Source organism: Gymnogyps californianus, chromosome 15 (genome assembly GCF_018139145.2).
Source record: "Gymnogyps californianus isolate 813 chromosome 15, ASM1813914v2, whole genome shotgun sequence".
Lineage (NCBI taxonomy): Eukaryota > Metazoa > Chordata > Aves > Accipitriformes > Cathartidae > Gymnogyps > Gymnogyps californianus.
Window position 1 is genome coordinate 994,860 of NC_059485.1, and position 24,713 is coordinate 1,019,572.

At 38.6% G+C, this 24,713-nt stretch overlaps 1 protein-coding gene across 2 annotated transcripts in view; it reads right to left on the minus strand.

Annotated features, from left to right (window-relative positions):
- TNRC6A (trinucleotide repeat containing adaptor 6A) overlaps positions 1-24,393 on the minus strand; it is a 52,596-nt gene extending 28,203 nt beyond the window's left edge. For both annotated transcript variants that reach the window (XM_050905804.1, XM_050905805.1), the window contains exons 1-5: positions 24,320-24,393; positions 23,495-23,542; positions 21,033-21,068; positions 10,027-10,117; positions 6,209-6,230 (exon numbers count right to left, since the gene is read on the minus strand). In XM_050905804.1, coding sequence (XP_050761761.1) covers positions 6,209-6,230; positions 10,027-10,117; positions 21,033-21,068; positions 23,495-23,542; positions 24,320-24,324 — 202 coding nt within the window. In that variant the 5' untranslated portion in view covers positions 24,325-24,393. The remainder of the gene's footprint in view (positions 1-6,208; positions 6,231-10,026; positions 10,118-21,032; positions 21,069-23,494; positions 23,543-24,319) is intronic.
- Positions 24,394-24,713: the final 320 nt, after the last annotated feature.

The window sequence follows — 24,713 nt, forward strand, 5'->3', positions numbered from 1 at the left end:
AAAAATTTGAGAGACCTCCTTGTTCCACAGGTGGCCAGATACAGGCCTTTGACAGCAGTCTGCAGGGGAGAGGAGCAGTACCCAGCTTCAGGGGCTCACCAACACGCTCACTCCACAGCCCCACCATCTCCCCTGCTCTGACACAGCAGTGACCCAGCTCTCTCTATTTCACAGCTGACTGGAGAAGGACAGAATTAAGGAGAGGAATGGCCAAGACATAAGTCAATTTAATGTACAGGGCACGGGGAATAGAAGGTATTCAAAAGCTACTAGATAAATTGGCAAGTTGATAAAAATCACCAACACCATATCAAATTCCATCAATTTAAGTTGTTGCCTATATTAAAAAAGTAGGTAACTCAGATCAGATTCCTTGCACAACATTTTGATGCATACAGTGCAACAACAAATTATGATCAAAACTGAATTTCACAAATACAAAGTCTTAAACGAATCTCTTTCCATTTATTCCTTTTCAAATTTCCTGGTTAATTAAAATAACTGAAAATGACTAAGCCTTTGGAGGGGGCTATTTTAGCAGATAGCTAAGAATCTGTCAACAATTTAATGCATAAGCACTTGGCACATTTCTGTGCTCTAAGCACTGCAACAAGCTTTGAAATAAAAAAAAAAAAATTTCTTCACTTACCACAACCTGTATAACTACTGCCCAAATCTTAACTTTTTGATCTATCAGTATGCCTTCTGTTGCAACTGACTCACGCTAATTACTCTACAGTTTAAAGCACAGTTCAGGCTACACCTGAGGTGTGCTGACAGTGATACACGGAAAACAACCACTTTTTGCAGCCAGTACATCATTATCAAGCCGACAAAGTAGTCATACGGTAATGGCACCACTTAGTGACATATGCATCCTTGAGCCTTCTGCACACTGTAAGCTTTTTTTTTTTTTACTGTCAGCTTAAGTGGAAAGTACACCTCACTTAAAGAAATTTTTAATCCAACATAGAACACCCCATAACATAGTCAATGAAAGAGATTCAGTTTTCCTACACTACGACTTCCATTCACGTACAATTTCTCCTCTCAGATAAAGTAGAATCATTTCTATATGACATTCCACGAGACGTCCAAACAGAGTTGCAAGTAGCGTGCTTAGGGCAGTACTGCAACACAGCAACATTAATACTTTACTTTCCTAATTAAAGCTACTTTAAGACAAAGTGCGTATTATAACAGAATCCAATGGACTTGCAGATAATCAAATCACTTTTGACTATAAAAGTGCAACTAATAAACAAGCTACTGTCTGCCAAGCCAGCCCCTAAGCTACGACATGAACAAGACTTCACAAACAGTTTAAGAAAATTATATTTCTCATATATTCTATGCATTAATTTCCTTAGCAAATATGGTAATTCTTTCTACTATTATCAGCAAACTAAATAGGAATCTACCAGGTAATACAGTTATACTAAAGAATATGCACAATTTACATTCGTACGTTAATTTCAAACTGAAATTAATCAGAAGTGCAACAGAATTCCCTTGCCTTTGCTTCCCTAAGTACCACAGAGTAAGTTTTAAGCTATACAATTTATCCTGTCCAACATTTTCTGGTCCACAACTTCTCAGAAGACTGAATAATACATTAATATTCCAATATGGCTACTATAAATTCCAACACCCCTTAATCATTATCTTAATATTTTAATTTCTTATAAACAAGTTGCTCGTTTAATAAAAGTTTGTTCTGCACACCAGTATTTTATTTTGAATCATATTAAGGCAGAAAGATAATATTAACAGACTTACAGGCTATCACAGTTAATTTACTTGACTAGTAATAGCAAGTTTACAGAAACGAATATTAAAAATGACAGATTTTCATAAAGAACAAACCTGCTGAAAACCCACAAAGCAGGGGATGGTGAAGTTACAGTTTACAGAGAGATTCCAAAGCAAGACGCTTCCAACTTGTGTTGCTCTCCCACTCTGCAGATTTCATTAGAAAATGGAGGAGAAGCATGGTGTCATTTTACTGCTCCAGGAGTGCTGCCTGCCAACTCCTCCTGGAGTAGGGGCCCAGTGACTTAAACTCCCCCTCCAATAAAAAAAATGGCAGCTGTTTGAATAACTTTAATGCAGATGGAAAACAGTTTCTCGCTCGCACAAAATCCGCGTACAAAGATCAAATCGTCTACTAAACCACACAAAGAACAGCACCAAGCTGTCATTTAAATGTTTCTTCTTGCTGCTGCTGAAGCCGACCTCTTAAAAATGTATTGTAATGCTCTCTCCCTGCATGTCATGCCCCAAAGAGTTGTCAGTGCTGGAATGCTGAAGGGCAAACAGAGGAAGTCTGGCTTTCAAGCTGACACACGTAAGATGTAGTGCTAGAATTTTCGTTGTGGAAAAATGGCTGCAGCTGTAAGCTCAGCTAGCTGATCTGGAAAATATCTAACTGTTTGCCAATTCATTAACCCCTGAAGATCCGCACAAAGGTAAGTTGTATGCCATTCCTACGGGTAATTTTAACAGCAAACATTTGTGATTCTGTTCATTTTTGCTATTCACTTTCAAGATTTAAAAGCTAACATAACAGTTTTTCCAATCAGGAAAAGCACAGTTAGGCAAGTGAAAAAAAAAAAAAAAAAAAACCCCCGACAAAAAAACAGAAGAGTTAGTGTATTCGGGCAATTTTGCTTCACAGAGAAGAAAATGAATAAGAAGTTTCCAAGGTGGGAAATATGAGTCAAAGATTTCAATTCCACACCCAGCTATTTTTAAAAGCACTTTCCGTTTCAGTGGTTGATTCAAAGTTTATTCTGTTCTGCAGTAAAAGTAGTACTTTATGCCTCTGCCTTCTACAAAGCAGGGGAATTCAGAACTGAAGACTGACAGATGTTTTCAGCTCTAGCTTGTGCTCACAAAGCACAAAAGCATTCAGAACAACTAACCACAACACTAGCATCAACATTACTCTTCAAGTTTTATAAATTACTTCACTAGGGTACTATGTATATACATTAAAGTGTGTGCAAAAAGATATTTCATCTCATAATGAAATCTCATTCTGCATAAGTACACCGTGATTACTGAAGTGAGCATATACAACAAAACTCAAACATTCTTCTTAAATAGCATGTACTTTAGTGCTTGGCTTATCATTAGCTACTCATTGCCACAGTGCGGTCTGCAGAGTCCTGTTTTAGGAGAAATTCAGGGTAAATGGATTGATTTGTCTGTCTTTAATAGCACTGACATTAAACACAGCAAAAATACATATTTTGCCAAGCCAGAAGGAATACCACAACAATTGACAATTCTACAGTATTCTCAACAAATAAGGACTTTCAAATTATACTTATTTTTTCCTAAAATACCTGATACAAGAGCACTTGGAGGGCACTTGTCGATGTACGAATTTGTTACGCTAGCTGCTGCACAAACAGAGGAACCTTCCACTTAGCAACTAAGTAACACATTCATCTCTGACTCCTATGAACTACTTCTTCCCTCTTTTAATAAAACCAGATGGATAAAACTAGACAGGTTAGAATATTTGAAATCCACAGGAATGACATACATGCATATTTAATGATGATACTACAGTATTAAAATGCTGCTTGTACCAGAAACATTTATATTAGCATCATCTTCATTACTTCCATTCCTAATCCTGAACAGGAAAAAAAAATCAGCACTATTAACTTCCTCAGAAGGTAGTCTTATAATTTTACATGCACACTGGTAACTACTTCAGCTGGTACAACAGCAATTTCTGCCTTAGCTAAAACAACATTTTGGAGCCTTCCAAACTATGCTTAAAAACAAGAAATAACCTCCCTACTCACCCCCACCACTTAACCAGCTACTTTTCTGAAAGAAGGAACATAATTCTGAATTATTTAGAGATCCTATACTCTTGTATTTTATCTTCAGCTCATGCACAGAATAAATTATTTAAGACATTAACGCGATGGAAACTTGGGAACTAATGAAACATTAATTTGCATCCTGAATACAAGTAGACAAAACTGTTGAAACAATGAAAGCTATGTGCAACATAAGCAACCAATTTTGCTCCTATAGAAACTGTTGCAAAAAGTTGCGTATCTGAATCTCATAATGTCTGTTCTTCTTCGGAAGGACTGCCAGCTTGTATTTCTTTGACAACTCTAAATTCCTGCTAAACTCCCTGAAATACCCTTTTAATAATAACGTAAAATTAAAGTTGGAACTTAATACTTCCATCAGTAAACATTAGGCCTCCAAGAAGAAAATGAAAAGAAAAAAAAAGAAAAAAAAATATTTACTCTGTCCTTCAAAAGAAAGGCATTTTCTTTTACTTTGAAGATTACGATCAGGTAGCCTCCTGAGCAGAATTACTGCCCTCCTGTCTTCATGCTATTTTTAGCCATTTGCTTTTGCAGCCTCGTCCCCGATGTGACGCATGGATGCCAGTCCAGCATAAGTACATAGGTCAAATGTTCATTCAACATGGACGTTGTTATTATTTACAGCAAAGTATTTTATCATTTTTCTTCTTTGCTATCTTTTCAGATATATTTTATTACTTCAGAATAAAACCAAACACTTTCACAATTCTTTAAATCTGGTATATTATCTTAGAAGCCTTATGGCAGGAATATGCAGAAGAAAACAAATGCTTAGCCTGTACTTCAAATGCAAGTCCATCCACTGCTTGAAAAAGGGCGCTTTAAAAAACAAATGAATAATATTTATTAATTATAATACGCTTCCAGCAATTTTATTAAGTATTCAGTCCTGTGCTTAAAGACAAACATAAAATTCCCAACTAATTTTAGTGACCAGAGTCAGGCTGGAAGGGCCAGGACCTACAGCCAGCCCAACGAAACCCACAGGACGGTTGCACATATAGAACGTAAGCTTCCATTACTGACATCGGCCGTTGGAACGGTGCACTAACACTCCTGCAGCCACTGCGCTCTGGCAGCTCCCTCTGCCTCCAGTGATCAATACTCCATAACCAAAACCCCAGCCTCCTCTAAGCAGCACGTAGGAGAACTCCAAGACACAGAACCCAGGCTGCCCTCGTTCCCTCCGCAGAGCATTGTCACACGCTGAAAACCTATTGGTCCTACTCAATCTATATATTTTTTTCCATTTAAACACACACACTAAAGTATACATTGCACTTAAATAAACTAGACATAAATGTGTCTCCTGATACCCTGTAATTGGTACTGCAGTCCTCGGCAGGAGAATCAGCACATTTTTTATGTGGAGAACCTGCCTCCTCCATTTCAACCACATGCGAACTAGGATGCTTCTTCAAACGCACACCTCAGTAATGGACACTTTCATTTGTTTCTTTGCCTCTTCTCAAGCACAGTATGTCCTCTACCATTTTACTACCTTCATGTCAGAACAGCACTTCAAACACTTTTTGATTTTTCCAACAGTAATTGCATCTCTGCTAAGCAGGGCTTCCGAGCTCCTGTTTCTACCACTGCTTGAGTAAGTATTAAATTAAACCCAATGTTCCCAGAAAACAGGGATTCAGTAAGCACTCCACATGATCACTTATGCAATTATTATCCACTTCCCAACTAACAGGTTATGAGCTAGAATTAAAGAGAAAGTGAAAAGAATCTTTTTTTCCCCTTTATAGAAGCCAGTTGGAATGGAGATCTGTATAAAACCCACAAACATTTAGAATAACTGCAGTGTTCCCAGCCTGCCACTGAACACTGAAATTACAGCTTTCAGATACTGTCATCTTAACCATTTTGTCAGGATGAACCCTCCACACGCAATCGTTAGTTAAAACTAGACGTATCAATTACTTGTCTATCAAGCATTCCCAACCCCAGTTGCACTTAGAGTATTTGGAAATTAAGTTTCAAACAGATCCATTACGTGGATCTATACATGGTCATACTTGAAGTGTTAGAGTGTTTGTGCACTTTTCAAACAAAGCAAAAAGGGGGAAGGAAAAAAGCAAATAAAGAAAAGAACTCAAGGTATTATGTATATGGATGGAAGATAGGAAGAACAGATGACTCCAATCCCTGGAATAAACCCTTAGCCATCACTCTTCTAGTCTTTCATGGTCACTGTTTGAAAAAGTGCAACTGAAGTTTCAAGGATCCCATCTTTTAGTTTTGAGAAGAGCTTTCAGGTGACCCATTTGATTCAACATATTTTAAAATGCAGAAATAATATACAGAATAGAAATAACTCTAAAGTAACTTACCTTTGATTTTTTGTTCAATGGCCTAGAACAAGAAAAAAAAGAAGTGTCAGTGATTTCTGCAGATAAGAGAAAAACCACACGTGTATGTGCCACTTCATAAAGCAACATTAGCTTTTGACTTGCCTCTTTTAAAATGTTTTAAAGTTATTTAATTATCTACTTCAGAAGTGTCTCTAACCAACCCATGCCTATTATTCCTTATGCCTAGAAAGGTGTTTACATGTCATAGAAGACAAAATTAATTTGCAAGATAACTACATGAAACAGACTGAATTAAACTTGCAAATTAAGATGTTTTAAGTGAGTTAAAAACTGTGCCTGGAAGCAAAAAACTGCCACCACTTTTATTGCAGAATATGGCAGGGGAAGAAGGAGGGACCTAGAATTTTAAAGGAAGTAAGAAAGTAAATGCAAAAGCTTTAAGTCTTTCATTTCCAAGATTCAACTGGTTACACCTGTGATACAGCCAAGATGAGAGATCGATTTGAATAAAATTTTACCATCGGATAAAAATGGGGAGAGAAACATTTCTTGTATGGCAGTGCACCTTAGTTGTGTGGTTTTAACTATAAAACATAGTGAAACTGACTTCATAAAGGACCTCTCAAAAGCACAAATCATAGTTCTTCCTATCTGAAATTAGATCTTAGATTTTCTTAATTATCACTTTTAAAATGGAAGGTGATTTTCTTAATTATCACTTTTTAAATGCACTATTGCCAAAGCAAACTGAGATTTAATTTGATATGGTCACTTTGGTAGCTGTATACAACCCATTTTAATTACGACACTGCATATATTCATAGTATGCAATAAATTTGCGATAATACTTAAGCTATGATTGTCTATAATTAAAACCATGAGGAGAGAGAAAAAAGAGTGCGTGTGAATGCAAGAAAAATTTATTGATTCACTGACTTGATGTAAGACTTGGCTAGATTCAGATGTTAGCACTGTTAGGGCTGACTACTGAAACTTTATTAATGACTCTTCAGTGCCACAGCCTCACTGCTCTTAAGGAAATCAAGAGTACATTAACAGAAAACCCCTCTCTTTCAACTTAAGCTGACAAAGGCAAGGATACATAAAAAAAGTTATACTGTCCAATAGTTGAAAATGTAGCCTCTTGCTCCCAAGAAACCCTGAGCATAAGCTTTTCTTTTTTTTATTTATGGTCTTAGAGATTGCTAAAAACAGCTAAAGACTAAGATGCCTGCAAAATCTCTTCTGAAGAAAATCCACTCTACTAACAGCAATGCATCAGCCACTGGAATTAAGAAAGCAAAAATAAAGCCAAGGGCTGCTTACACAAGTGTATCAAAAACCCCACACCACGTTCATTTTCAGTTTTGCCTATCTTATCCTTATTACCCTGACTCCTCCAATACCACTGCCCCTCTTCCTCACCTTCCAAAAGGCAGTTGCCATACGTGGGGCCACTACATAACGCCACAACTTTTCATTATGCTCTTTGTTCAACAAATCTCGTTAAAAAAATTATTTTGAAGACTTGGGAAGTTTTGTACACGCTTCGAACTCCAGGGTGCTGTATGCACAGCGGCTGGCTTTGAACCAAGTGCTCAAAACACATTTTTATACCGTCATAAAAAGGTAGATGGAATACAACAGTTGATGTCCCACAAAAGCTGCTCAGCATCAGGATGCAGGCACAGAACATATCTTCTCTAAGTTAAGTGTCGTACCTCTGTGATTGCTGCTGTTCTTCTACTACTCCTTTTAGTTCCAACTATTAAAAAACTACAGTATATGTAAAAACGAAGCATTAGCTTTTCCTTCCACAGCATGATTACATGATGCCTCTTCAGTTCTTGCCAGGCCTATGCACGTGTTTCGAGCTTACTTTGGAGAGCGTGTAATCTCACCCCCCTTCCCCAATTGTGGCTTGAGTTAAAAATCAATTCATTAGCTTGGCACTTGACCCATGAACAGGAAAGTGAGACAACTTAGAATTTTTCAAAATTTTTTTTGCTCTTTCTGACTATCCACAGCACCCAAAGAGATCAGCGAAGAGAAAGGGTCATAGGACAAGGCTACTGACTGCTTTTTATACTAAGGTGCTATTCTCTAAAAGAAAAAAAAAAATTGAATATATTTCAGCTAGAGATTTCCAAAATATATCAGTACTTGGTGCACAGTTAAATGCTTTAAGTTTTTGCTAGAGAGCCTATGGTTGCGAATACAAAACAGTATGTTCTTAAGAGATCAAATAGACAAAGTTAGCTTACAAAACAAAAAGAGCAGTTTTGGCCAACCTGAAACTACTCATGAATATTAACAGAACAGAAAAGGGACTCTCCCTTCCTTGTGACCTACATTAACAAGTTTTCATTTTAATCTAGAATCAAGCCACGTCCGTACTAGGACTTTTTTTTAACAGCTAAGTTAGCTGGCAGTTGTTTGTTACCATGGTTTTTCAGAGGTATATTCTCTTTAATCTAGATCAAGTTTAAGCTTCTCCAGGAATGCACAGGAGCATCCTTACGGCACCGTACTCCTCTGTCCACAGAAGCTGCTTAAATTCCTGATAAATGAAGTCCACACACTCAACATCTTGTTACTCTGAGAATACAGCACATCAATAAAGGCATGTGGCTTCTGAAGAACAGTCTAGCAGGTGCTCCACAGCAGGAGAAAGCGTAAGCAAAACTTTCAATTTTAGGCAAAGGTCTGGTGTCTCCACTTTCAAAAAATATTTATGCTTTTATTTCTTCTACAAATTTCACTCTCAAACATGCCTTTCAAACTCAGGAAAAAACTAAATTTTGGAGCAGAGTGTCAGCTATGAAGAACCACTTATGTAAAAGATTCAAATTCTACAAGTAAACCAGCTCCTTTCCTGTTACAACTTCTGATTAAAAAAGAACTCCAAGAGGAAAATGAATCATAAATTTACAATTGAGGTTCAAAAATTATTATGCAGCTTTGCTGTCAGCTACTGAAAAGAACCTCTCATTCTGAAATACGAGCAAATACCTCTTCTAGGAGTACCCCTCCAGTACTATTTCATTTAGGTTTGTTGCAAGAGTAGAGTTATCTAATTTTGTACAGCTGCACAACGAACACCTTTATTTAGGCCAACAAACAGGGAGAGCTGACTAATGATTTTTTGACTATATAATAAATATCTAGCATTAGTCAATGGAATCGAAGAAAAACTGTTAAGCAGGTTTACTTTGCTACCACCAGTTAGCAAACAAACCTGAAATGGACATGTTTTTAAAAACAGATTTACAAGCTCCTCTCAAGCTTAGGGTCAAGATTTACAATCAATGGCCATGATTAATATCTTGACAGTAAACAGGAATTCTGAAGTGTTTACAAGCACTTCTGTGATGTTTCCATCCCAAAACACCTTTGCTGTCAATATTTTAATTTTTATCCACCTTCCCTAATACAAATTGTCTTATGACACGTTTCCATACTGAAGGATAAGAAGATATATTAAAGTAAGGATACAGCTGAAAGCCACTATATTAAAAAAAAATTGGTAATTTTATTCTACTAATAAATGCACTAACATTGAGGAAGTTTTCAAACTTGAAACCGCTTCAACTGACAATCACGAAAAAGAATGGTCATCTCAGCCGAATATTTAATCTCTGAAGAAACTGTACACAAAGCCAATTAAGATGTTCAATATGTCAGTTACCACTAAGTAACTGACAGTACATTTAAAGCTTAAAACATTAAATTAACAAGAAAATACTTCTGAATAACAACAGCTAAAACAGCATTTACTAGTGATGATACAAAAGTAACCCATAAGCACGGGTTTTTATTTTTTATGTTCAACATACCTTTTTTTGAGCAGCTTCCTTCTTCTTCTTGTCTTCTTTTCTCTTTTTCCTTTCTTCCATCAACTGTTCTTCCTCTTCTTGCACTAAATCCCTGAACCACACAGTTTGTAATTAACTCTCCCAAAATACAATCTGTACACACTTAGATTCATTTTAGAACAATTATTTCACAGTGACACAAAAGGAACTGGGGAATTTTACTTCTAATTGGATAATATTTCTATAGGGACTATGTACTTTCACTGCAAATCACAAGTGACAAAACTTTAAGAGCAGATGCAGTGTCAAGCTACCCGTAAGATATTCTTTTTTCCAAAACCTACAATGAAGACTTAGACATTAATTTGATTCAAAAGCCAGCGCAAATTCAGATGTTATTTAATCTCTATCTGCTATTGTGAATTCGTATGACTGAGCTCTCGCACATCACAGTTCCCCACTGTCACAGGCAATCAGCTCTCACCCAGCACGGAGTTTGACTACACTCAGCATGAACCAAGCGATGGGTTCCTCCCCAGCCACGCACACCCCTTGCCATCAACACCGGTGCCCAGACAGCCATGCAGGAATTTGCATCAGCTCACTGATCTTCAACACTACTGCCAAGAAACAACCAGTACGTACACCTTTTCCTGCCTGAGCAGTGAGTTAATTCAACTGGCTGTGTATCTGTATGGATGGTACTGCTGATGTGAAGGACACATGAACTAGAAGGAACATGAACTGAAGAGCATGGTCAGACCAGAGCTTTCAATAGCAAAGCAATTTTAGAGCACCTTAAATGAGTGCCAAAACTGTAACTTGACAAAAGTGAAAACAAAACCTATTAATTTAAATTCACTTAATACAAAGTTTTACATGCTAAAACAGAAGGCTTAGCAGCAACACCACTTTCCAGATTACGCTGTTTAAAAACAGACTTCAGCAAAGGCAAGACAAAAGGGAGAACATGGAGAGCATAAAAAGCAGAAAGAACTGAAGACATGCAAGCACACGTGCATGCTATCAGGGTCAGTAGGAACTAATATCTGATACAAATTTCAGGATAACAAAAATAAACTTTTCTTTAAGGCCATGCTTGGAGAGATGCAGTGATTCTTGGTAAGAATTAGAACGAACTCCGCACAAACACAACTGACAAAAGACTGTGGTAACAAGCAGACAAAAAAGCATTTGGGCTAATGGTGCAAAAAGCTCGTGACAACATGGAATGTGCAACTGAAGATCAGTTAGTTGTTTCATACGTGAGAATAAAACCAATTGCTCACAGAAAGAAGGATTCTGAAGTTTAGAAAGTAACAATAAAGCTGAATATAAAAATAAAAGAGTGGCAGCACTTTGCTTTTGTTAGAACACTGTAAGACAGGGGGAGAGGGAACATACTAATATTCAGTTACTTCAAAGTTTGAGATTCAGAGAATAAAGCATTTTTGTGTACTAGAAAGCCTACTTGCACCACTCCTCTTTGCCCTTTCAGGGTCCGGAATGTTTCTAAGTTCAAAAGCTTGGAAGCTTTTGGCCCACAAGCCCTGACCACGTAGTCAGGTGGACGAGATTAAAAAAATACGTTGAAAATGTTTTTCCAGACCTCCTTCTGAAGCATATATCTAGGTTACAACACATATCCCTCTGATGTTCTGAATCTTAACACTAGCTCCACCACACATCTACCCTCTCACTGGGCAAACCACGTCCTTCAGACAAGTCCTAATTTCTATGATACTTTGAATGGGATGTGGGAACAAACTCCACACATGTTGAGTAAGTAAAGGAAGAAGACATCAAATTTACTCTTTGAATAACCTTCAAAGACTGGTATAAGTCCTCTCTTAAATTAACATTTCATATGTAACTGGTGTTCTCCCAAATCTGTATACACTTTCTATCTGATCAGCTGCAGCTAAAGTTAACAAGAGGTGCTCAGATTCAAAGAGGTGCTGTGGAGATCTCTGGACAGTAAAACTGATTAGAGTCACAGAGGTTATTTACTGTGGCAGAAGAAAAAGCCGAGAAAGAACTGATGGAAGTGAATTTACACCCCTGTTTGTGACAAGTGGTCTTATCTGGTGTCTATCTCCAAAATTCAGCTTTGAACATGAAAAGCACTGTTTTTATCTTTGCCATGCTTTTCACATACAAAGCAAGGCAAAAGAGGAGAAGAGATTTTATTACACAATTACTTTGAATGTATTAAAATCTCCTTTAAAAAAGTTACCCTCATTCAATGACACAGGGTTGCACATACATCATCAAACAAAAGACAACCTTGTTATACAAAACTTTGGGGGGGAAAATGAACTAACAGTGTCAATAAGGGGCAGTCAATAAGCGGTTTACTTCTGCCTAGAAACACTGGGCTCCTTTTTAACCCCAAACTACCTAAAACTACAAACCTCCAGTTTCAAATAAGATAATTTTATATATGTATGTCAGAAGCAATGCCAATTGAATACAGTAAAACACAAGATACTCCACAAGTATGAAAACTTTCATTACTTTAGATATATAAATAATCGGTTAATTCTACTTTTAACATAGCTCAAATCCCTTTCAAAACGAGGGCAGGCATCAGTTTTAGTTTTGGTGTTTTGTTTTTTTTTTTTAATTTTTTTTTCTTTTTAAATCCACATGTGACTTCCAGTTCCCAGTTGCCCAGTTCCACTGTGGCAAATTCATATAACTTCCTCAGTTTTTAATTAGACAAAACAGCACTCTTTCGGCACCTGCCTCTCATTGTAGGTGGTGCCAACGTAAGTAATACTAAACAGCACCTCATCAGGTCTTCTCTTTACGGTAGCCAGCAGCTGATTATATTTTGCATTCTGCTTAATACTGCCATTCTTTTGGAAGAGGCGAGTACCAAGTTATTGCTGCCCATTTGAGTTCTACCTTTAAACTTTAAAACTGTTTCTTTGTCCCGTTGTGAGATTCTTCAGCAAGATGTTGAAAGTGGTTCTCCTCCCAGTAAGGACAACACCGTAATAACGATACTTATATTTAAATTTCAAAGCTTGTGGCCACTTGGCTATTATTAATATTAGTTTCAAACAAAAAGAGATATGGTAGTATTTTCACGTGACATTCATTGTGGAAGAAAAAAGCCAGCAATACTTGGAATATTTATAGCACACAGAAATTTCTGAGACTATTAACATTAGCACACAAGACAAAAAAAAAATCATACGATTGCATTTTGGGTAGTTGAAGCAGTTTTCTCATATCTATTTTTATTACTATTAATAGTGCCAGACAACAGCTATACTTTATCTAGATGGTAAAAATCAGTTTGTCTGGAGGGAGGAAAGTTTTATATTCACAAAATTAACAAGTATTTCTTTACTTAATTACAAATATCTTTTCTGATTTCTCTCTGTAAACAGAAAACCTTTGGAGCATGGCTACATGTATCTGTAGAGCAACTAATACAAACAGAAATCAGTTTTCACCCCTACTTGCAGAGATCTTTGTTGTCACTGCAAATCCCATTTCATCCTCTACTTGTTTCTTTTCCCAGTGCTCCCTTCTGTTGGAATAACACTGATTTATTGTATATCCAGCATCCCTTTTCTCCTCTACCACTTCTAGGGTGACTGTTACAAGTACCCATCAACTCATGCTGCATGCATTAACAAAAGCAGCCTGACACTGCAGGTATTTACCAGAGACAGAGCTGCAGCATGCTTTGACAATGAGCAGTCAAACAATACCAGTATTCTTTCCACCCTACATATACAGTAACGTACTACAGACAGATCACAGCTCTCAAAAGTTTCCACAGACCAAATTCTGTCTTTTAAGATTTTCTAATAACAGAGAGCAAGCATTAGTTATTTCTTTTTTAAGACAATTGCTTCTGATGTGTTAAGATATGCAAAAAACCCCCAAACCTAAAAATGTTATTTCTGAGACCCCTCTGTATTTCAGTTGCACTACAAGACAAATCACAAACCATCAAACACAACGTGGCTATTTTGCATTTTATCATAATTTTATCATCTGGCTGCAAGATTGAGGACTGTCTTACTGCAAAAAGCAATCTTGCATTTGCAATCAGGTGTCAAAAATTGTTTCATGGACAACTAAGAGGTTAGTCACATAACTACAGAAAAATTACAGTTGGCCAGTTTCATTTAAAGCAATCCCTTGGATACTTTGCAAATTTGAGGTAATGATTAACCTGCAGTGACATCTGTGCACTATAAAGGTGATATGTAAGTCAGTTTTGTCCCTCACTGTCTTGCATCCTGAGCATTTGTAACCAAACTGAAGCTGGTAACACTGACCCTCAGTTTGAGTTAATTTGGAATAGTCCAATTTTTAACAGGCAATTTGAATCGGTAAACAATACAAGAAGCATGTAGGTCTGAAATCAGCCTACAAAAAATAGCTTCTATATATCACAGCTCATTCTTGATAGAACACACAATTCATTTACAGTTGACTTCCATACAAAGAAGAGTCACTGATCCGCTATTCAGGAAGACAGTATTTCCTGAAGTACCACTGAGAATAAGAGACATCTAATCCAACTGAAAAGGCCAAGTACTGTATCTTCCTCCCACAGCCAGGAAAAGTCATGTCCACAGCCCTTCTCCTCTCACAAGCTCATTGCCTCTGTGCACAACTACCCTGCACGTGTGCTGCTGGGCTGACACCTCCCAGAAGCACGAGTTCAACACACATGTTCTACGAGCAGTTCTCTGCCCACCTTGTCCCAAGATCACCCCAGGAAAAAGCACCATCACAAGCAGGCAGTGCAATGGGAATTCCTGTCACCTTCCCATGACATCCTCTTTCCCAAAGGCTACTTAGATCCGAGAAGGGAGCAACCTATGATCCAGAGTAATTGTTCTGAAGCATCAGCCTATTCTCACTGCTATCTTTCCTGGGGTCCCATGCCCTCAGGTCTACCCAGCACTGGGTGTACACATGTCCTGGTTTCAGCTGGGACAGAGCTAATTTTCTTCTTAGTAGCTGGTACAGTGCTGTGTTTTGGATTTAGTGTGAGAATACTGCTGATAACACACTGATGTTTTAGTTGTTGCTAAGTAGCACTTATCCCAAGTTAAGGACTTTTCAGTTTCCCATGCTCTGCCAGCAAGCAGGTGTGCAAGGAGCTGGGAGGGAGCATGGCCGGGGCAGCTGACCTGAACTAGCCAAAGGGATATTCCATACCATGGAACGTCATGCCCAGTATATAAACTGAGGGGAGTTGGCTGGGACGGGGGATCGCTGCTCAGGCATCGGTCAGCAGGTGGGGAGCAACCGCACTGTGCACCGCTTGTCTTTTCTTGGGTTTTATTTCTCTTTTTTTGTTATATTCCTTTTCATTACAATTATTATTATTATATTTTATTTTAGTTATTAAACTGTTCTTATCTCAACCCACAAGTTTTACTTTTTTTCCCCTGATTCTCTTCCCCATCCCACTGGGAGCGGGAGGAGTGAGCGAGCAGCTGCGTGGTGCCGAGTTGCTGGCTCGGGTTAAACCACAACAACACGTCAATGTGAGATGGGATGAGTTGCAAGACCTTAGCAAGAGATGACACTTGGGGAACAGGCTGTTGCTGTCAGATGCAGTCAACCAGTCTGAAACTTGCCTCTGCTAGGCTGTGGAGCCCTGAGGAAACAGTCCAGCTCCCTCTCGACTGCCACCTGAATTAATTGTTCTAGCAAGCCAAACAAGGTCTATGGGCACAGGTTAAACACCTCTGATGCAGTAAGCGTATCAACACTGCAGGATGGTACATTACCTAGGGTCATCTACTAGAAGAAAAGGTTACTTACAGGATTGCCAATAACCTTAGAAGAATTCTGAGAGTTAAGAAAGCCACTAGCGCCTTGTTTTGTATAACAAATTTCAGTGTCACATGCAAAAACTACATTAACTGAAAAATCATTCAGCTTTTAGAAGAAAGCTGTAGCACTTCAAAGAGCAAGCAGAATGCAAAATAGTATTTTCACAGGAAAAAAAAAGTAACTCATCAATCCTGCTACAGCTACATCAACAAGATTACATTTTATTTTTAGAATACAGATGCTAACAACTAACATACCAGTATCTCTGGAATATTCTACCACAGCATAATTTTTTTTGTTTCCACACATGAACAATAAAGCTCCTAAATTATGACACTGTGATCATTCTATTTTCATGTATTTAAGAAAAACAGATTTTAGATTACAAAGTCATCTTAGAACACATTAAACAAACAACCCATGATTAGTATCAGGACCCTAGGCGACCCCTGAAAAAAAAAAAAAGTACCCACCTATAGTTCATGACAAGTTTTTAAAAGAGTATTGGATTACCATTATAATGTTAAATCTCAGTGATTGGAAAGCAAAACTAACCCATTGTACAATTAAATAACAACAACAAAGCCCTTACTGCCCCTGTTCTTCACTGAAAACTGTGTCTTTCAAGGAAGGTAGTCCTATTCCCACTACCCTCTTACATAAACGTAAACCTGAAATACAAATTCAGATTTGCCTATTAAGTCATCACAGTCTAAAGCAGAACTCCTGAATTTCCATCTCTGACAGCTGAAAGCGCAAGTTTCCTTTATTCTTTCTAACACATTAATACACAGCCCTCTCAACAGACAGCAAATGATAGTATTTATGCATCAGATTCCAACACCCATTAGAACATATAACAAGCAAGCTACATTTTTAATGCTACTCCTTCAGAAACAGAAGTGTTACGTAGTATTTCCCATTTATCATCTTAGACTTTAATAGCTACCTATTCCTGCTATATTATTCTTTGTGTACAAACTATCAGCAGCTTCATGTTACTTTATAGCACATAACAAGAAAGACGTAGGAATCTAGTCTCCTAGTAACAACACAAAGCCAGAAAATTAACAAGTTCTTTTGCTGGGCTTTTCCCAACATCTGGGTAGATTTAATCCATGTACCTTGTATGGTGAAAGTGTTTGTAGCAGCACACTTGGCCCATCAGCTGGCCAAACGAAAAGCAATGACTGAGAATTCTGATTCATAACATGAATATATAAACAGACTGCTATTATTTCCCCATCAGCCATCCAACTTTCACTAAAACACACGTACAGGGAATTTCCTTTTCCTCCTATATAATTGGATTAGCTTGCTCAAGGTTAAATGGTCTTAGCAGAAATGCAAACCTTATTTTTCAATTTAGATCAACAGAAAATAAAATATCCACACCATAAGAAATTCACATTTGAGACTGGAGTAAAGGCCTTCAGTTTAAATAGCTTAACTTGAAAGGTGCTTTATTTTCAAGTGAGACCAAATGAAAATGGATCTTGATCTCAGGAGAGACTGCACATTTGATGGCTCTGAGAACATACAAGTAGAAGCTGCTATTATCTGCATAACTTTAAACAGACTGTCAGATAAATATTTACTGTTATTTAAAATAATTTTTTCTCCAGTTGTGTACCTCAGCACAATTCTTGTTTGTATAAAGGGAAAAACCCAACAAACCACCAAACCACTTTCCTCAATTAAGCCATTAAAAAAAAAAAAGAAAAAAAGTACTTCTTAATCTTCTAGGATGGGTATCACTTTGGCAAGACAGAAAGTACCTTGCGATTCTGGGTGATTTTTGATATGAAGTCTTTCACTTCATTACTATCACAATCACGTGCCATTAAACGAAGAGCAGCTACATTCTGACTTCTACAGTCAGCATTCATTACTATTTCTTTGTCTTCAGTTTCGACCGTGCTAATTTTATTTTTGTATGGCTTGATTTGTTATTTGGCTTGTGAACTGGAAAAAAGCTGTAATGCTCAAAATGTAAACATTTCAGTTAATATTTATATCAAATAATATTTTACTTATTAATAGAACTTTTTTCAAGAATTAAAGTAATCTTTCATTTCAAAAGCTCCAGCTTGGCATTGTAAAAATATCCAGGCTGAAACAGACACATTTAACCTCTATTCTTACGTTACAGAAAAGGAGAATCAAGTATACCTGTATTTTCCCTGGAAGACATTCTGAGGATGCAATAATTAATGTTTGTGCAGCATGCTATCTTTGCTGTTATAGTACACAAAAGGGAAACATGTTATGCCACAATAAAATTACAATTCTAGTCACCTCACTGAGGAAATTATGGTTACGAGAAGAATTTTGACACAAATTCAGATCTAAGACATAGCACTGTACGATTTGAACTCAATATTTATCTCTGAGTGAAAGCGTATATTACTTGCACACAGCAAATCCCAACACCGAAATAAAACAGGTTGCCATTCACCATTAAATGCCAGTTACCTAGCATTCACCAAAACTGAACTACCTACGCAACAGAATTGCATTTGCTGGGTTTCCAGATTCTTCAAGTTAGCACTAACAGTTAGAAATGCCTCTCCGCAAATGCTGCTACAGATGCCAGCGCTATTACAGATGCTCATGTACTCAAAGCAGACAGCTTCAAAAACCACTTTCAAACCACGTTCCAGTCACACTGCCCCACAAGATGGTGCTAGCACATTTTTAAAGACGCTCTGCTTCATCGCCATCAAATGCTTTTATAAGCCTTGAGGCTGTGCAGGGATTCTCCCCAAGGTATTGCATGTTAGGTGTCCTCTGAAGCACTTCAAACACTGCGGACTGCACTGGGGTTTTGGTGTCACTGCGATAGCCCTCCATGCTGAATGCATCGAGTGACCAAGCACTGCGCTGGTCCCAGCCAACAGCGGGCAGGGGGGTCACGCAGGGGAAGCACTTTGCCACTGGACAAAGGAGACCAGTTAAACAACTAGCCAACCTCTTACTGGCCCTGCGTTACTAACTGAAGGTAAAAAGAGATTTATCAGTTCGTTTCTCAAAAGGACATGCATCATTCAGCATATTTATCAACAGCAGGATGCAGGAGATACCGATAGCTCACCTGCTACTGAATCCCCAATCATCAACTTCTGCATTAACTATGGATTTTTACCTTCTACTCATTTACTACATGGAGTAAACATAAAAGTAAGAATTAGAAGTGATGAGACACAGTGGCTTTTGAAACCACTCTAAAATTTCCAGTGACGAATACATAAAATAAAATTGGGGGAAAATAAACAAACAAACCAACCCTTTCCACCATTTGCTTTTCTTCTAGTTATAAATTAACCTCCAATGCTACAGGTGGAACACTGCCAGATAACTACATTTAAGTATCTGGAATTGAAAGTTGTTTTACAATTCTGCAAAGACAGTAAACATATGCAGGCACGCACTACATATTCAGCCTATGTCCGATATTCTATACAGACTTTCAAACGTATTGCTGAGACTTGTAAGTTTTGATAATTTTTCTGTATTCTGACCTACAAGTTCCCTAATCTTTAATTTTTTTTAAATTATGCAATTACATACAACTGTCAATAAAAATTATTTCTCAGTTTCTATAAAAAAACAATAGCTAGCTTTTCTACTAAACCATCATTATACAAGAATCAATTATAAAATGTGTATTTTGATTAAAAATGGATCCTCCAATTCCTTTATCAGTGCTTCCCACAAAATAGCGTACTACACCAAAAAGAGCACTCTTCAAGTTTATGGAACACAAACCAGTACTTTGAAGTTAACAAAAAAAACCCCAACAAAACCCACCAGTGCCTTAAATGGAAACGCTCTGGCAACTAAAACCACTCAGCATATTACACAGGAGCAAAGAAAGCCTCAGGCACCGATAACAAAACAAAAACACTTATTTACAGATGTCATGTATGTGTGTTAATTCTTTCCAGCTATTAACATATAGAAGAGGTGCTGCCAAGCTAAAAATTGAAACAATTACTTCAATGAATAATTAATTAGTAAATGTGTGTCAGCTACTTTCTTTTTTGCTTTTAAATACCTCAGTCTTTAAATTATCACCCTAAAAGTGAAGTGACAGAATTGTAACCTCCACGTTTACCACTACCAATTACTGGCAATACACTCATCTTTCCCATTTTCCTAATAAAGAAGCTGGCTCGAGAGAACTACGTTCCAAACTACAAGCACTATAAACATGCCATAGTTCTGGAATAATATTTGTGTTACAGTTTCGCCCTGAAGTTTCATCTGAGATGTTCACTGCTACATAAGCATACAAAACACAAATATCTTTCCCAAGAAGTTCATAATCTAAATACACATGACTTCAGCAGCAGCAATAAACAATCCCTATCTTCACTTAACAAATGAGGAACCACAGAAGATAGATTAAACTGCTTCTCCATAATCACACTGGTAATATAGGATTCTGTAACAGATGCACAAACCCAAACGACTGCTCAAGTCCAGCATCTTAACTGTAAGACTGCTTCAGTTTTATTAACGCAGAGTCAAGAAGTATACTGCACAATGGGTTTGCTGTAAGACTAGAAAAAGGTAAATGCAAGTTACGTTATGGGGACAACCTGACAATTATGCATGACCTGAAAAAGCGTGTGTAGAGACAGGAATGCATAATTTTGCCTAAGTATCTCTAAAGGTCTTGAAAAGTATGAATAGAATGCTGTCTCTTTGCAGTAAACTCTTCCTATTTGACAGCAGAAGTCTTCCCATAAGAAGTTTATCAGGAAAAAACCCACCCCCCACCCCCAAAACCCAACAGAAAATCAAGTGCTTAAGTATCAACAGAAGCGACTAAATTTCTCACTGTTTCTCTATGCCTCTATCATTGAGCCATCTCTTTTTTTTTTTCTACAGCAAATAAGGAAAGCTTCATGGAAATATTGTAATTATTCTAACATGGAAGAGTAAAAAAAAAAATTGTACAGTAGTAACTTAGTAGAATACATACATGGATGAAATCTACAGGTATACATGATTTTAGGTAAAAAGTTTGCTCTCCCAGAACATGGACAGTCTGCAACCAATGCAGATTGAATCTCTGGAGCAGAAACACAGGTGAATGAAAGCAGCGTGTGAATCTTCCCTACCATTTACATGCTCATGAAGTAAGAGTCAAACTCCTGTGTTTGGAAAAGAAAAATTGTAAACATATTTCAGATATTTACCTTCTCTCAGTTCCACATAAATGAGGCAGGAAAGCCCTGTTTACCAAACAGAATTAAAAAGTTATTTCTTAAATCAGAACAACTAAATGGTGATTTTTACTGGTCCTGATTTTAACCAAATTTAACTCTTACATTTCTCCAGTTAATAATGAACAACTCTTCAGTGGCAGACTGAACCGGTGACATTTGTAACATTATGCAACAATACCGTGTGCAAGAGATTTATTTGAATTACTGTTGCAAATCACGCACTATGCCTATTTTTGAGACCAGGAATATTTCCATAGGACTAGGCATGTATGCATTTTAAAGAGAACACAGACCAAATGAAGGTTCTTTTCCAAAAGGCCAAGCAAGTCAAATTGCTAATCCTGAGTTTAAAGCAGTAATCACTCCAACTGGATAAGCAAGCTGTAGTAAAAGCTATAATACTTATCCTATTGCAAACCCACAGTGTAGGCCAATATTCCTAGTAGAATAAAAAAAGAATATTTGCTACCCATTAATTTATAAGCATAAACTCCAAAGGTGACTTCAGAACATACATGAAGCAATGCCAACGTCCCATGGAGTTTACAGGCTATATATTCACTATGCAATTTTAGATTAAGAAAAACTGTAGCATAGGTCTATTTACCTTTCCCAGGAAAAGATATCTGCTCTTTTACAATTTGCCTAGGTCACTGCAAATTTAATAAGATTGTGATGACATTAGAGAAAGAATGAGGGCTATCTGTTGAGTTCTACAACAGTAAAACAATTAATCAGGCCTATCCAGAGTAGGCATGCCACAGTTTTATCAGGCTATGTGCTCACATGATGAAAACTCCCTCACTAAACATAAACCAGTTAGAATACAGGTTTCTGAAAACAGCTGGTATATTAACGTTAACTTAAAACCAGTTCTGAACCCTTTAAATGAATAAAACATACACCTCTGCGTCAGAAAACACAGAGACCCACTCCATATCAGAATTTACCCGGTGAACCTTCTTCTGTCCCCATCCCCCACGAAGCACTGAGTTTAGGCAGTTCTATAGTTTACTTTCACTTCTTGTCACTATCTGCCACGCCTGCCAGCGTGACAAGAGATCTCTCTTAAGGTCATAAAAATGTGAAGATCTACTGACTTACTAAGACTTGCACTAGAATATCGTGTTGAACTTAGCACTCTAAATAATATAGTTCTGAAATCGCTTCTGGCATCAAGTATGCACTGAGTGCTTTCCACAGAATGCTGATTTAATTTTTTTTTTTTTTTTTTTTTTACACAGCATTTTGGTAGCTTTTGTGGACAGATTACTTAACAAGTTGCAATTTGAAATCACCCTCTTCAAGTAAAGTCCATTTAACAATGACCTTGACATCGCATTTAAAAGCAATATGCTAAGTGTATCTTAAAGATTCTACGTATTTCAACAACAATATGGGAAAAATTATTCATGCTTAAGCATATTACCAAAAAAAGGAAGACACACACTGACAGCAGGGGAAAGCCAATCAGTTTTCAAAGTGTAATCATAAATCAATCTGGAAGTTGGAGACTGATTAGGCACAGTAAATAAGAAAAAAAGCAAGGTACCAGAAACTAATATTCTATCAGTTATATTCAGGTTTTCAGCGTATTTCAAATGGCCCTAGTAGAAGTATCTTTAAAAGTTCACTAGCAAAAGTCCCTTTAAGGTCTAATTGAAAAAGAAGACAAAAAGAAAGTAGGACAAGTGTCGAAAAGAAAGAATGTAAACAACAGAAAGAGGTAGGTATTTGCAAGAAAGTCACCGTACTAAAAATAAATGGTGTAGAAGAAATAACTTCTTAAAATACAAAAGTGATGTATATTACTGGCACAGAATTCTTCATTCAACATAACGCTTAACTCTTTACTCTTGAGCTAAGTAACTGAAAAAAGAAACTGCCCATTCCACAAAGTTCTCAAATAAAAACTACATGCTAATGGGAAATTCACCATCTTTAACTCTTCATGGAAAAAGAGGCAAAGACCTAACAGTTATATGGCAACAAACAGTTTATTTGAGTTCAAAGCAAGTTTCTTGCCAAAACCAACTATTTCTTGCCTCCCAACAATATTTGCCTGAACTGTATAGGAAAAAAAACCAAACAAACCCTTCATTCATTTTTTAGTTATGGTTAGGTACTACAACTTAGGACAGAAAAGTAAGTTATTTTTCTCTTCAAAAACCTATCCTATTAAAGAAACTCTTTTATAGAACCTGATATTGTTATTATGCAAAATAAACCATGTCAGAAAGGTGTTTAGTCTATAGAATTAACTAAAATTGCAGAGATTTCTCTACGCAATAGAGGACACTTTCAAATTCAGGGGTTTTTTTATCCTTACAATTAACATGAGATTAAAGCCCCAGATAAAGCCCACAATGATTTCTAGCCCAAGGCCAACTCATGTTCTGAACTGTAGGAGTGAATTTAAATGAGCATCTTACCTGCTTAGTTTTCTTTCGACTTCTTTGGTAGCTTTAGCTTCCAATTCTCTGGAACAGAAAGTGGTGTTGGTTTCCATGTCAACAGTAATGCAGCACAACGCAAAAAATAAAACTGGAGCGGGGTTAAGATACACACTGAGCTCCATATGTTGATTTGTCAGGAGGAAACGAGGAGACCACAGACTGCCAAGTAATCAAATGATACGTTTACCCAGGGACAGCGAGGCAAGTGGAGCATAACCAACACCGGCTATCCTTCGCTACTACACAACCTCTCCTTAATCGTTCCAAGTACTTCAAGGAAAACAATTCTGCTGCATCACTTCAGCCTGACAATTTGTTTAAAATACAGCGGCGAGAAAGCCCTCCTTGCCCCACCAGCCTATAAAGGTCGGCGGCTACAAAGGGCTGCCGGCTCCGCAGGAGCAAACAATAACGAGCACAGGAGGTCAAAGCTCAGCTCCGCAGGGAAAACATTGCTTTTGGGCAAACGCCGCGGCCCCTCCGGGGGCGAGCCTCCCCCCCGCCCCATCGTCCCGCCGGCTCCCGCCCAGGCGGGCACCGCTCCCGCGGGGAGCCCGCCCGCTGCCGCGCCGCAGCCCCGCTCCCCCGTCCCCCTCCACCGGAGGCGCCGCCAGCCCGGGCCGCGGCCTTTCCCTCCCCCCCCCGCTCCATCCGCCGCGGCAGGGCCGCTCCGGGGCGCGGAGGGGCTCCTCCGCCGCCCGGCCCCTCCCCCGCCCGCGGCGGCCGGGGCCCCGCTGGCGGCTCGGCTCGGCTCGGCTCGGCGGCGCCCGCCCTTCCCGCCGCCCGGCCCCGCCCGCTAACCTCATGTATGTAAAGTGCTCGGAGTCCGGCCCGGCGTGGCTGCGGCCCGGGCCCGGCGCTGGCGCGGCGGCTCTAGGCGGCCTGGGCCCGGCACTGCGGAGCGGGAGGGCCCGGCAGCTGCTGCTGCAGCACCGCCGCCATTTCCTGCCTCCTAACCCGGCCGGGTCCGGCCCCGCCGCACAGGAAGGGAAACCCCGCCCCGGGCAGTACTTCCGGGTCGCCGCTCTCCCCCAACATGGCGCCGCAGCAACCGCCCTAGCAACGGGGTGGGGGAGGCGAAGCGCCGTCGCCCTGACATTGAGGCCGACCGGGAGGAAGGCCGAGCCCGCTCGCAAGCTCCGCCAGCCCCGCGGGGCAGCCCCTTCCCGAGGGCAGCCCCTTCCCGAGGGCTGCT